Here is a 15,377-nt window from a genome sequence, read left to right on the forward strand (position 1 = left end):
AAGTGGTGAGAGCTGTCAGGCTTGCAGATGTGAATAAAATATTAGATTCAGCTGACTCCTCTTCCAGCCTGCCACATCCTCCAGTTCATACATGGTATCAGCAGTGCTACCATCCTGTATAGAACAAGCCTTTGTCTTGTGTGCTAAAGCCAAAAATTTTGTACTCGTCTTTCTACCACTTGAAAGACCTGCAAAGCACGTTAGCGTTGCTGTACACGTGGGCAGTATTTGAGAAGAACCAAAATGAGATGCTGGCTCCCAAACTTTGCTCCAGCATTTCTCTGCAGTGATGGAGGTGAGAGCTCTGTTGTCATGGCCACACAGGATGGTGAGATCACATGAAATCGAAGTGTGCTTCTGGCTCAAGAAATTCCTAAAATATGTTGTTGGAAGCTAGGAGGCTGTGTTCATGGGAGGATATGGGAGGATCTCCCTCTTCTTGACCTGCTCATATTCTTTTTTTTTTTTTTTTTTTTTAACATCCATCCCAGCCAACTCTTAGAGACAACATGGTGAGCTAGCCAGGTTTCTTGTGTGGCCTGGGATGGTTATTCAGAGAGTGAATCCACCAGCTTCCTATACACCAAGGAATTCCTACTGGGTTTGATGCTGCCGTGCTCAATGTATAGCAGTGAAGTTGCCACCCTGTATGTGTGGCCCAAAGCGTGTAGATGGTAGGTGTAAATGCCAGGAGCTGCAGCTTTTAGTCACGGGATGGGGAGAGAAGTTACCTTTCCCAACCCCTAGAGCCTGTCTGCAGGGTCTGTGCTGCGTACTGGTTCCATCCATGGGTTCTTTTACACAGGGAAGTACACCTGGATTATGTCCACCCACCCTACTGTGGAAGCGTAATTTCCATCACCAGATGCCACTAGGTGTCTATGTGAGCGGGTGTATGTTCTGCTCTGTGTCACTGTGATGTCCCCCAGTGCTTCAGCAAAATCCTTCTTACATAGATAGGGTGTAAGATTTTATTGTCCTAAACTGTACTACGGATTTGTATTTGGAACAGAAATACTACTAGATGGCATGGTAGTGCTCTGTGTTGAAGAAAGCTGGCCAAAATACTGCATATGAACAATCTGTAATGATTTTTGGGCAGTAAAACAGTTGCTAGGTTGCCATGTCATGAATATATAAAATAAGAAAGATATATATTTACTTCAGTAATTACTGTTTTTAAACCAAAATAGGAAGCACAGGAGAGGTAAAAATGCTAAAAAAAAATAATAATAATAATAACAATGAGTTGGAAAACGTACTAAGAAAATAGTAACTTGTAGTTTACTGTTCAGATGGAAAGAGGCATCTGCTGCAGTCCTGTGTGGGTATGCAAAGGGGTTATAGCCCAGAAGCCCAGAGGTGTCCTCTCAGCCTGCTCATGCTAGTGATGTGCTGGCTGGATTACTCTGGGTTTAGGCACCATGGAAGAAGTTCTAGGGAGAAACAAGAGCAACAAGAGCTGTAGAAAGCAGGACTTCTAAGGACAAGTAGAACAGGTGCTGATTAGCCCAAAAGACGACTAGACCTGATATTTTTCAAATAAAACACAGCTGTGAAGAGAAAGTGAATAACCTGTTCTGTGTACCTGTGGCATGTAGGGCAAGTGACTCGTGTAAATTGTGGCAGAGGAGATTCACAGGTAGGCTTAAAGAAAGACTTTCTGATGTTTGTAATAATGAAGCACTGTGGTAGATTTCCAGGGACTTAACACTGGAGACCTCCAGATCAACCAGCATTTGACTGGTGACACTGGGGCAGGAGACAGAGCAGAAGTGTCTGTAGGCACATGTGCATCCGAGTACGGCTTTGCAGCTCAACCAGCTGCTCGGAGCAGGGTGGCAATTGCCCAGATTAACTCCGTGCAGACTTTGGCACGGTAGCCCAGGACTTTGCCTCAGGGTTTGGACTATTCAGTTTACTCTGCAAAGGTAATCCCGGAGATAACAAGTAACCTCTGTGAGCTTCACAGCTGAGGCAAAAACAGATGAATGTTTAAGGGGTCATCAGCGTATAGAACATTATTTTATTGAAAACTGTATTATACTATCTACCTCTGGGTTTTTATAGATAAGCTAAAAATCACCATTGCCAGCTGATTGGGAACATATGGGAACAGTTAATGCTGTACAGAAGAAACTGAAATCAAAATACCTTCTGTTTCCCATTAATTTACTTTTCATTTTAGAAAGTCATCTTAATGGGATATTGTGCATCTTGTTTAGCTAAATGGGATATTCTTCCTCTGGATGGTGAACAAAGAGGAATGCCACGGTTCCTGTTCTGGCCTACTGCAGAAATGTTTCAGCTGTGAGCTCTCTCCTTGCCTCTGTTTTCAAGGTGGTCTGTAATTTGGTCAGCAGGCTCACATGTGCCAGGAATTTGGTGAAGACTCTTCACTAGTAATTTCTAAAGATGAGTTTGGTTCATGACCATCATAAGATCTCGTTGGCTTTTATTACTTTCATTCTTCCTAAGTCTTCTGTGAGCTACTGATAGATATCGTGCGGTTGAACAGGCTTATCTAGGAGCTGCTAGAATTTTGTTTGCAAAATAGCCTGATAGAAATCAGGAGGTCGGGAGCAATGGCTTAGTGATGCAAAGGATCAGATTGATGCAATTTCCTACTAGGAATTTAATTCTCCAAAGACATTTCCCTGCTAGATTTTAAAATTAGTTGAGCTGGCTTGGCTCTGGCATAGCAACTTCTATTTCAAGACCTGCAGGACTTGCTGTGAGCATGAGAACTAATTTTTCATGGTTTTCCTTAAAAAGCCTGCAGAAAAACCTTGATCCTGCTAATTGTTAGAGGCTGGCTAATAGCTTTCAGTGTTTTTTTTTTTTTCCCTTCTCCCCACTCCTACCCATTCTCTTTGCCAGGAGTGAGGAATTGGAAGCAGAGCACCTTGAAAAGGTCACATCTTTGAATGTACTCCTAGTTTCAAGGTGAAGCTGAAAACCTTTTCAGTACTTCAGGTACCTTCAGTACTTCAAGTCTGCTGATAAACCTTTTGCGTTTCTCCTGCTATTGAACTACCTGGAGCAGTTGCTTCCCTTCTTAAACAGGGTGGCTCCAGGGAGGGTTGTTTTGCTTTTTTCCCTCCAGGACAGAGGATGACTGTCGGCTACTGAACGTAGCTGTGATTTATGTTTTCCTTCGGAAGCTACTTAGATGAAGTGCTAATCCTGTGCTACCTTGTAACAAGAGGTTTGTTTTCCCCTTTTCTTCTCCTTTTGGTGCCATAGCTACTCTATCAGCGGTGAACAAGGCTGGAAATGTTAAATAGCAAATGTCAAAATGTGTCTTTCTCTTCCCATCACTTCACACAGAAAATGAAAAAAAAGGAAACGAAAAAGGAATCCAAACTTTTTAATTTGCTGTTAAGTTGTTTTTCTCTTTTGCAGAGCTAACCTTGAAAATTGTGAGCAGAGGAGGCAACAGTGAATTGCACTGTTATTTTTAGCTGCAGGAGAAAGTGAAGAGTTGTAGTGTTGGCTAGGCAGCACTACTGCATGTGAATGGATTTGGGGCCTCGCAGCACTTCAGTTTACACTGAAAGAATCCAAGTGGAGAAAACATCTTGTCCTTGATAGCTGTGCTACCTGGTCTGTGCTATAGTAAATATAAATACATATTTCTTCACCTCAGACTGTCAGTCATATTGAAAACAATAGATGGACAAAGTAATAGACTCTGTGGTTATTTCCTCATAACCTAAAAAGAAATCTCCAAAACCTAAAATGTCTCTTTTAAATCTAAATCATTTTAACTTTTTTTGTAGCACTTTTAATCTCTGGAAATACGTTGTAAATTTCTTGTTTAGAAAACAAAAGGACTAAAGATGAGTCTCAGGAAAAAATGACCTCTTAAATAGAAATGTTTATGAAAAACAATTTTGGAAATCACTATAGAAAATGGTTTTTGTTTAGAGGTCTTGAGTATATTATGCCACCAGAACTTGTGCTGCAGTCTATACTGCTCAAGAAATCCCTGAGCTGATGGCAACCAAGCCATGCAGCTGCATGCACATTGCACAACCAGAATTAGGTGCTCTGGAGAGGGCAAAGCACTGCACCCTCCAGATACACAGTTTTATCTGGACATTGATAATATATTCCTGATGAGGGGTTGTTTAATCCAGGATTAAACATGCTTTTTAATCTCTGTTAATATGGAAGCCAGATTGGAGAGAGCTTTTTAAAATGGGTTGTGTTCCTTGCATGGAGAGGGCCTTTCAGCACACGTCATGACTTGGATCTAGATAATTCACAGGGTCTAGTTAAGCTTTGCGTTGCAGGGTTTGCAGTTATTTTCAACTTCCATAGACCAGTTACCCAAGTGATCAGTGAGAGAATAACTTTCAGAATATCAAAAATAGGTACAATAAAAAAAAAAAGTCCATCTGTCTAGTTTTCATCTGTTGGGATCTGCTTTTTTCTATTCTTTAGAATAATGTGCTAGGCATTAGCTTTTAAAGCACGTGCTAAAACTTGAAACTCATTTAATACTATCCAGACATTTCGCTTTTTCTAGTTTGTTTTCTTTTAAGTGGACACAGAATTGAAATCTGTTCATTTTCAAGATTATTTTAAATGCAGCTCTGTTACTTATGTGGGGAAAATAATTAAAGCTCCTTCAAAGGAAAAGGCTACTTTTCCTTGACATTATGTTAAGCTTTCATTTTCATCTTTTGTATTTGGGCAGATAAGTAGGTAAAGTGTTTGACCTTCAGGTACAGAGATGGGAGCTCGGGAAGTAGGGAGGTCACGCTGGATGCTTTTTGATTTTATTGCTAATATAATGTTAATAAGCAAATGCCTCTTCTTGTATGTCCTCTATATAATTCATCTCATTTTTGTTGTTGTTGTTTGTTTGTGTTTTTTTTCTTGTAACCAGTATCTCATAGGAGTACTCTACTATCACGGTTACAAAAATAATTACTCCAGTTCCATTTTGTCTGAAGTAGAAAGACAAATAACACTTAGAGATACGTATTATTATTTAAGTGGATATTTTTAATTTTAGTCTTCAACTACATACCAAAAATAGCAATTCAAAATTCCTTGAAATGCTGACATGCCCTGTAAATATTGGAAGCCTATCTCATTTTTGTTCTTTGTGGAATATAACTCAACCAAGATTAGTACCTTTATCACACAAATATAAAAAACTTTTAAAAACATGTTCAGATTGGAGCGTTTGTCTTTCCAAAATAGGAAATGCCAAGATTCACATAGTATCTGCAAGCTTCACTTGTTTATGTGTATGCTTTATGATAAAATTCTATCCTTTTGATTAAAAGCCCAATATTAAGTTTTGCTTTTGTTGTGGTTTAGAAGAACTTGAGCTAGCAAGGAACACTAGTGAGATGTATTCTCTGCATGAGCCTGCCCTGGGCGAGGATAGGTTTCACCCATGATTACTGACAACAGACAAGTGTTGAAATGAAGGAAGGTGTTTTTTCTTTCGAAGTTTGTGGGCAACTTTCTTGTTTCTATAGAAGCTGTGTATCCTCTACCAGCAATTTGTCCCAGACTCTATGCCAAAACCATGTCAGCCTCCCTCTGAGGTCCTCCTGCTCTTTGTGCAAGCTGTTTCTTGCCATTTTCCTGTGTAATTTCTGGTTCCTCCCTCCAGTGCCTTCACTTATAAACTCAGCACATCTTCCTATTCCTTTATTTTTTTTTTCCCAAGGATTGGAGATCCCAGCGCTGCAGTCAGTCCTTATTTGTTAGAATGTAAAACCTACCTGCTGCTTCTGCCAGAGGCAGTGAAATTCTCCCCTCTTATTCAAGTACGGAGATAATCGTAACAGCCATACAGAAGGTTAAACCTAAATTTTCCCTTGACTGGTTTTCATGCTTCTGTTGAGTTAAATAAAACAGAATCAGAACAAAAAAACCCACATTTTTATAGATATATATACACTAACCCAAAAAGCAGCTTGCAGCAACTGTCATCTCTGTATCCCACTTGGTGCTTCACAGTTTCTAGAGAAAATTGTTTGGAGATCCAGCAAATCTACCTGCTCAAAACAAGAGCTAGAGTTTCGAGGATCACAGGAGAGGAACAACAAATTTGAATCCCAAAGAAATCAAGCCATCAGCTGTCTTTGTTTTATTAACAGCAGCTGAGCTGGGAGGCATAATTAGGGTAATGGTTTCTGGCTCCAGCTGTGTCTCACTACAGAACAAAGAGAGCTCAGCAGAGATTTTGTAGCATAATACACTCTTCCCCCTTCTACTTGGGAGAATTAACAAAGATTACTTGATGTGCTGGAGGTCACAATTCAGCCACAAGCAAACATTGCCACTTTGCAGAGAAGTCGGGCAACCTACCAGCAGCGAGTGAAAACCACGCATGGCCCCAACCAAGGGGCAGCTGGGTGCTCACATATGCACAGGCTCTGTGAAGTTCCTCTGACCACCTTGTGCTTTCAAAGGACTCTAAGTAGGTGTTGAAGTTTTGCCCCATATCTTTTTCTTATTGTTCTGAGCTTCAGTTCCCCTGCGTGACTGACGAGTTCCTCTGGGAGAAGGGATGGGGCTTGCAAAATGTGCTCTTTTTTGGATGAAAGGAGCTATAGAAATGGAGGTTTTCTGATGTCCCACATGGAGAACTGCCGGTGGAATGTCTGCTGCTGGTGTGACCTACTGAGCTTGGAGAGGGATAAAAGTTAAAGCCTGACCTAACTGTGTTCTATCTAACAAGGACCAGCTGGGTCACAGAAAGGGGGGCTGGAGGGGAAATATGATGAAAATCATCTTGGCCTCACCAGGGAGAATGAGAGCATTGAGAGGGAGTGTACAGGTCCTTGGGCCTGGGATTTGTGATGGAGGAGGTTTATGAGGGACTTTTGGTAGTAAATTTGGAAAGAAGAGAGTTTTTTTTGGTTCGGTTTGTTTTTTTCTTCAAGTCACTGTGGGTTTGGATGCTACAAAACCACTGGGCAAGTCGTCTAGACTCTTGTAGTTGTATTAAGGTATTGAATGGTTTTCTTACAGCCCCCAGTGTGGGAGTCATGGAAGATAAAGGGATTTTACTTTAATACTTGAAAACTAAACTAAATTTCTGGCCCAAACTATGAAAAAGTGGACAAGAATGCCCTGAAAATCCTGCCTGAGAAGAAGGATAGGATTATAAGCCATGTTTCAGTGTGCAGTACTTGAAAATCTTAATTTATTAATTCAGCTGTATGTGTTAGATTGTAAATTCATCCACACATTGAAAACAGGACAGCAAGAGAATACTGATAATTATGCTAATTTGTCACTAACAAAGTTTTTCTAATTGTGACACAAGCCAGGACATGCTTATTCTTTAAAAAGTACAGATGTATTTATCCAGGGAAAGAAGATGAAAGCTTCATGTGTAAATTGATACAAAGATCTCTTCTTTTCTATTTGTTTATGTGCTCTGATTTTTCATTCCAGGTGATCAGCTTTTTTAGCTCCCGATTAGAGCAAGCTGGAGCTGAACTGTCAGTGGAGCGGGTTCTGGAAATCATCAAGCAGGGAGCTGTTGCTTTGCCCAAAGACAGGCTAAGAGTAAGTGCTCGAGACCTCGTCAATTAAAGCATACTGTTCAATCAATTACATACATACACTTTATATCAGTAATGTCAAAACATCATTTCTCCTATCAGTAGTGGCTGATAAGGGATTACTTTTTGAATTGCAATATGTATATGTTTTCATTTAAATTCCTAACTTGTACTAAATGTTTGGGTGAATTTTCTTGAATAGTTATTAAATTTAAATGTGGAGGAATTAAAATCTGCTAAGGCTAAGTTTTACTTCATGATCTCTCTGAGATGCACCTCTCTGTGTGTTATTAAGATGTAACCAGAATTTTGTTATCATTTTTTTGTTAGTACATTCTTCTTTCTCTAGAGTTCTGCATCTCCATTTAGGTCTACATAACATGTTACAAAGATAAATTTCTGTGGTTTTAGTGTTGGGTTAAGAATAAACCAACCCAGTAAAAATCAATTCAGGAACTGCAAGTCTGGTCAACACGGTTGTGAGCTTTCTATATAATCCTGAGCAGACCCTTCTGTTCTCTTCTGAGAATCTCAGATCTCACAAGGGATTCTCACAAGGGATTTACCAACTTGACAGGTTTTGTGAGGCTAAAATCCATTAATGGCTGTGTGATGTTTAAATACTGCAATAATGAAATCTGTGTAAGTACGTACACAAATGGGAGCTCTGTGGTGTGTTTTTTTTTTTACATCCACAACAATTTTTGCTTCTCCACTGTGCCAAGTGTATTTTAAATACTTAATGCAGAACCATTTTTGTTCTTACTCCATGATAAGAGAGCAGGAGCTTCTTCTCAAGACCCATTTCTTTTGTAGTAACTTCAGGAAAATATCATCTGATAAGGCATGCTGAGTACACACAGCTACTGGCGACGGCTGGTAATTTATTTATACCCTGGTAATTTTAAAACACCCAGTGGGAATTGTCTATCTGGCTGCATATACTAATGTATTTCCTACAGTTCCCAGTGTCCCTGAGATGGCCCATGTAGCAAGTCAACCAGACTGAATTACTTCAGGAGAAATTGGTCTCTAGTCAGAGCTCTGAGCTGCAGTACAGGAATAGCCTAAATAGCAGCAAAGGAGTTGTTGGATCCAAACCCTTCAGGTTGTACCCTTGCTGCATGACGGTGTTGTGACTAGCCAGTAGCAATGTGTACAAAACCAGGCTACAGAGAAACACTGGACCCTTTGCATTTCCTTTCTGTGAGCTGCTTTTTTTTGTGTGTGTGACAACATTCTTATGTGCAGGTAATTAAAAGCTCTTCTGTTACAAGACAACAGTGATTATTGACATAGAGCCATCGCTAAATAAGTTTGTTGCTTACAGAAATTGAAGGTTTTATCACTTACTTAGTGTGCCAGATTGACTTGCATGTTGGGCCACAATTTAAAGAAGTGTTGTTTCAGGAGTGAAATCCTGTCAAGCTTACATTTTTGTGCATTAATGATAAAGTGTTCAAATTGACATGTTTATAGTGCCACTTAAGTCAACAAATGAAAATTTTTTGGCAACTACTAAACTCTGTAAGTCCTTACCAAGCAGTACAGGGCTTCCTATTTTAAATATGGTTATAGTGTGACTTAGAATGCTTACCTTTGCTTCAAAGGACTTTAGTTTTGGGGCAGGGTTACCAACTGAATGGTTACGGGGACACAATTCTTCTACACTGGCCACTTGCACCTACCGGTACCGGATTTTATCTCTTTTTTTTTTTTTCCCCAAAAAAAATCCCTTTAATCCCTTTGCTAAACAAGAGTTTGGTCATAGCAGGTTACTTTTCTGTGTGGAGAAAGCTGGTGACACTGACATTGGCATCAACAACTGCATGCATTAATTTGTAGATGCTCATAACTCCCTTTCTTTGCAAAGACAGTAATGGTGAGTAGCACACAATTCCCTCCTACAGAAATCACGTTGTAAGTCTTCATACCATCTGCACTTACATTTCTCTCATAAGGGTCTCACAAGTCTCACTGTTTTTCAGGCCTTCCTCCGCTAGTCTCTGAGGTCTCCAGGGGAAGCTATTCTAAAGCTTGACAAAATCATATTAAGATCAGACTAAAGATATAGTTACACAATAACGTTGGCAACTCTGAGGAATTTCAGCAGCTAAATAAAGGAGAAAGCTTTAATCCTCATGTCTTTAATGACACTCTCTGGGCATGTCTGGATGGGTGGGAGCAGCCCTACCCACATTTGCTCTGCCTGCACAATAGGCCCAGTGGCTGTTCACAACACTGAGCTCCCATCTGTGAGCTGGAAGCTGTATAGCTGCACAGAGCAACTAATACTGCCTGCTGAAAGGACATTTTTCGAGCACATACTAGCTTGGACGCAGCCAATTGACTGAAGTGGCTTCTGGAGAGGAGTTGGCTTGTGCCTGGACAGCTTGGACAATGTGTGGAGGAGTTATGGGTCAGTTGCATCTGGGTTGACACGACCTACACGTAATTACAATGTGAAAAGCTGTGGAGCTTAATCCTGAGAATTTTGGGATCAGCTTTTCAGCTAATTACTAATTAATTTTCCAGCCATCCTTGCTTTTACCATGATATACTCAAGTGCTCTAAAGTAGAGTAGCCCCTGCAGAGATACTACACTTACCTCCTAGAAATGACCATCTTCAGCTTCAACTCTTTGAGGGAGGTGGTTTAATAAACACAAATTGAGATTTGGAAAAATGAGGAATGAAGCAGCACTTTTACTCACTTGCTCCTCTACAGCTCAAACAATGGTCTTTTTCCTTATGTATGAGTACGTAATGTATGCACAGATAAATATAGCGAATGTTTTCAAGTTGCTTATCTTGGCCTTTGTTGAGGAAATGAGCATTCAAGAGGCGTTATATGTATTCAGATCTTGAGCCTTGCTTAGACCATAGTTCAAACATGAATAAAGGTAAACTAAAAATAACAGCACTTAGAGCCATGATCCTGATCTGCATAATGGAGCTTATCAGCTTTGTAGCACACCCTCGTACTCCTGCTCCCTTTCACTGTGGGAAGTAACGTGTGACGCAAAGCAAGCATGTGTGTTAGCAGTAGGGCATGTATGTAGGTATATGCGTAAGGAAAGATACCTTTTCCTGGCAAATAATGGTTGGGAAATGGAAGATACAACTCATATTTTCCTTACAGTTCTGGAGCAACCCGACTGCCATTGAATACAAACAATATAATTAACGTTACTTTGAGCGTATGCTTTTAGCCATGTGCTGTGGAAGGCAGGGAAAGTCCAAGCTGAGTAATTAGCCTTTTAGAAGACTTGTGCATAAACAGAGAGATAAAGGGCAGGTGCTGAAATCAAGAGCTGGTTATTTCTCCTTCGGTCTGTGGGAGGAGATAAATGAAGCTAATATGCCCGTGACTGAGGCAGAAGCCATGGTTTAGAGATAGAGCTGTCTCCTTCGCAGACGAGCAGCCCACAATCCAGGCTCCCTGTTTTATTGCAGAAGCTTATTAAAGGCAATTTAGAGATCATAGTGATAGGTGAAAATTGGCCTCATTCTTTATTTTTATTTTTTAAAGTTCTCAGGCTGCCTTTCTTCCCTTTGGTGAACTATCTGCGCTTTCAGGAGTCGGAGAGTGAGAGAAGCAACACTGTGTCTGGAGCCTGCGAGTTATCTCAGGATTTTAAGCCAGCTGATAACTGGTCTTCTACAATAAGTTGGAAAACTTGTTTCGAATGCCAGCTGTTTACTGGAAACTGACATTTGGGTTCATGGAATGATCACACTTGGGAGGCCACAGTTAAGGTTTTATAAAAGAAAACTTCCCATTAGCTAAGCCACTTAAAGCAGAGACTTCATTTTCATGAACATATTCTGAGCTGCCCTGCTCCTTTTCTCACTGTGTCAATTAGTATTTTTGTCATCAGTGTGCATTCTGTCATATACTCTTGATGTGTTATGCAGACATGCCATTATGCTATCAGCTTGTACCCTTTTGGTATGGTACAAAATTTAATATTTATTGAAGTGCATTCTAGTTTCACAGGCATTAAAATTTCACAGAACACGTAAAAGGAGCAGAGGTAAAAGCCTTCAATCTCTTGACAGAACAAGCTTTGCATTAGGTGTTAAAAGCACTTTTCATAGGTTTCCCCTTCTATTAGCCATGTACTTCCAGCTCCTTCCACTTCCATTTGTTTCATAGGAAAAAGCCCCTAATCATCAAGGCACCAGAGAGCAGGGGAAAGCAGTAAATTGTCATGGGATTGCCGGTAGGTACTGCCTGGCAGCCAGGCCAGCACAGCTTTGTATCCTTGGCATGTCACCCAGCTCCTGGGGAAGCTGCGCCAACATCAAAAATTCTGCTACCAAAAATGTCATAAAAATAACATGGTTGTTGATGGAGGTGGCAGCATATGTGTACATCTAGCTCCTGGCTGTGAATGTGTATGGCTGGTCTTTGCTGCAAAGCTGAGTTTTGTTCCTAACCCAACTCCTGGCCACAGATAAAACCCTTTGCTTCAAATGCTGTTGTGCTTTTCCACTTGAATTGGCTGTCTAGAGCAAAGGGGCTTGGCCAGGACTCAGGCATTGCTCCTCAGCTGGTAGAGAAGCTGTGCCGCAATCTGGGCCCGCTCAGCTGCTGCTGGCTGTGCAGGGCCTTCCCACAAGCTGCCTCCCGTGCCAGGCATGAGCGAGCGTGGTGCTGAGCACACGAGGTATGCTCTGCACAGCCACCACGGCAGTGCTGCTGCTGGGACACATCTCTGCGGAGCCAACTGGTCGAGGGGGAGTGCAAAGTGCTTGCACCTATGGAAAGAAGGTGTACCTATAAAAGCAAGTGCGTATTGAACTTGCCAACACTGAGGGAGCCTAAACAGTCTCTGGTTTGGCTGCTGAGCTGTCTCTGGAAAGGTCAGGATGCAGGTAGGAGAGAGGAGATGTCATGTGCAGTCACTTGTACTGTCACACTGTGCAGAGTGGCAGGACGTGGGTAGCACTTGCAACAGTGCCCCACGTTACAAAGAAAATGGTGCATGCGTGTTACCTTATGTGAGAGATCACCCATTGCCCCATCTTCCATTACAGTCACTCCTGGTGATAGCTGCAACACTTTTGTTTCCGGAGTCCTGATGTCCTAAACCCCGCAGTGATCATTTGGCCACAGCAAGATGTGGGCTTCGGAGTCAAGATACAGTGGTTTTTAATGATCTCAAGTAAACCTTGTGGCAGATCTGTGATTCTTAAGCTATGCACAGCTTTCTTGCATTTGTTTAACTGCTGGAAGAGTGCTTCACTACTGTGGGTTTTAGATATAGAGAAGAATGCACAAACTAATTCTGTATGACACTGTAAAGAGGTAGGGGCAGAGGAGGGAGTTAAGGAGACCAGCAACTCCTGTTCAGAGCTCCAGGGCACAGTACTAACCAAGGGAGACAGAAAACTTCCTTAAAAAATAAATTCTCCATCAAATTCTTTCTGTTATTTATGTTTTTCTGACTTAAGGTCAAAGATCTTACTATAGTGGAAGCCGATTGTGTCTAATACATCCTTAGGACTGACATTAGGCAGGCATCTGTAATGCAGACTTCCCTTTGCTGACCCTCAATTGCTGTTAACCCTTAGCCTGAAGAAGATCGGATTAGTAAGAGAAGTGTAAGAAACTTTTAAACAAAGTGCTTTTTGGGCTTTTCCAAAATGCCAAACATATGCTAAGAATAATATTTATAGATGGCATATTTCCTTCTGGCAACTTATACCCTCAATTAAGATGTCAAACTTCCCTGCTTCCGTGAGCTGACCTGTAAGTGATGAACAATAATTCATGTGTCTTTTGAAGGCATTCATTTTAGAGGTTAGATTCTCGGAGACCTAGGGTGGAGAAGTATATACTCTACATCCATTGCGAAATACGATTTTGGGTAATCAAGATTCCAGGAAAAATGATCTAGAAAGTTTTTATGGGCCTTGTGGTCAGAAAATAACTTATCGTTGAAGCTGTGAGCATGCAAGTCAGACATGTCTGCACTCAGCTGACTCTGGCTAATCTTAAACTGGGATTAACAACCTGTCTGTCTGAACAAGGGCAAACCCTTACGCAGGTGCTCTTCTATTAATGTAAGCCCAGCTGCTTAAATTGTTGAGAATGAGTTGAAACTAAACTCAGTGACACCACTTTATAATAAGTATGTCCAGGCAGGAGTTTATATCATTTAAATCTGTTTAATTAAATGGTGCAAACTTGTGTGTAGGCAAGATCTAACTTAAATATGTGGAAAAATACTATTGAAAAAAACTGTCTATTATTGTGCTTAATGTTAGGTACACACTGACATAATTCAGCATATGGGAACTCCTGACTGTGCATTTCTAGTACTTGGAGAAAGAAAGAAAGGAAAAGCAGCAGTCAGGCTCTTAACTCTGTCATCCCAGAGGGGAAACAAAACACAGATCTTTGGGGTTGTAGTTCGAAATAAGTGCCACGGTCAGTTTTAAAAATTAATATGATAATCCACAGAAATGTTTCCTTAGTAGGAGATAGACTTGAGTAGCTAGTTAGAACATAGACCATGGTAGCAAATTTGGCAGTGAAGTCTATGGATAGTTTTCAACAAAATCATGTCCCTTATGCTTGTGTTTAAACTTCTGTTTATATGTCTGGTTACTTTTTTTTTTTTTAACATTGAAGAAGCCAAAGGCCAAAGTAAAGTAGCTTTATCATCAGTTGATTCAAAGTCTTTGAAATTTGTTGACTACTTTTGTTCCATGGTTAAAAAGTGTATTTCAGCAGTCTTTGGAGAAACTTTTTTGTACCTATATATAATGCAAATACAGTTGATGAATTGGATTGAATACTAACAAAACTTGAGAAGAATCCCTCACAAAAGATGGAAGAAATTCAGTAATTTAGAAGCTTTAGGGAAAGTGAAATAAGTTATACTGCAGTCCTTTGAAATGTAGTTTAACTTCTGATTTATAAAAAGCCATGGAATTTCATATTGCTGGACTCAAGATATTTGAAAGGTTGGCATGGCCTGATAGTACTGGTGAGTCACTTACAATGCATATTTATAAAAGTTTGTTTTAAAATATTTAAGTAAAAAAAACAACCAGAATTCTTCATATAGTTACCATTCCAGTAGGTGTTTGCATGGATTTTGAATGTCATACGTGTCAAGATTTGGTTGTCTTTGGTGTGGTATAAGACAAGTCCTTTTGCACATAAGGTCTTAGTTACAGCTGAGTATATTATCTGTTTGAATATTGCCAGGTCTAACAACAGTGGTGTGTACTGTGGCATACACAACCTCTGTTTGGCACTCCCAAAGAGAGTTAGCTAATGCTGTAACTGATACCATATTTATGTGTTACTCTCAAGGCTATTTGAAAAGGGGATGTGCTCTCTACCTCTCCCCAGGTGTCTGCTGAATGTGAAAATTATACAGTATCACATTTTTTTAAATTATTTTTATAGCATTATGGGGAAGGGACTGAAAATACCCACCTCTCAAAAGGCTCCAGAAAACTCAATTTTCAAATATGAATGCTCCTGAGAACCCAAACAACTTGGGTTTGCTTTTACATAGCAGCTGTCAGTCAACTTTGGAATTAAAAACAGCTTTTTAACTTTAAGTAACTTTAGTTTACTTCAGTGGTTATAAATTCTTCCATGGGGGTGGAGAAAAATAAACAGTAACTTCTGGCATTGTTGACTAGAACAAGGAGAAAAAAAAAAAAAGAGCTATTTAATTTTGCTTGTCTGCCTGGCACACAGTTAAAAACATATTAAGGCTTTTCTGACACCTCCCCATTGAAGAGTAATATAAACATCACTGCAGCGTCAGCATAGGAAAATATGCATTAGCAAGCTTTTGAATCT

The 15,377-nt window shown here is 40.3% G+C and overlaps 1 protein-coding gene across 3 annotated transcripts in view; it reads left to right on the top strand.

Moving 5' to 3' along the window:
• Nucleotides 1-15,377, top strand: part of DYM (dymeclin) — a 160,186-nt gene that overhangs the window by 119,666 nt on the left and 25,143 nt on the right. For all 3 annotated transcript variants that reach the window (XM_084505001.1, XM_084505003.1, XM_084505002.1), the window contains one exon: nucleotides 7,435-7,548. In XM_084505001.1, the coding sequence (XP_084361127.1) occupies nucleotides 7,435-7,548 (114 nt within the window). The remainder of the gene's footprint in view (nucleotides 1-7,434; nucleotides 7,549-15,377) is intronic.

This window comes from Aythya ferina (genome assembly GCF_964211825.1).
Source record: "Aythya ferina genome assembly, chromosome: Z".
NCBI classification, from domain to species: domain Eukaryota; kingdom Metazoa; phylum Chordata; class Aves; order Anseriformes; family Anatidae; genus Aythya; species Aythya ferina.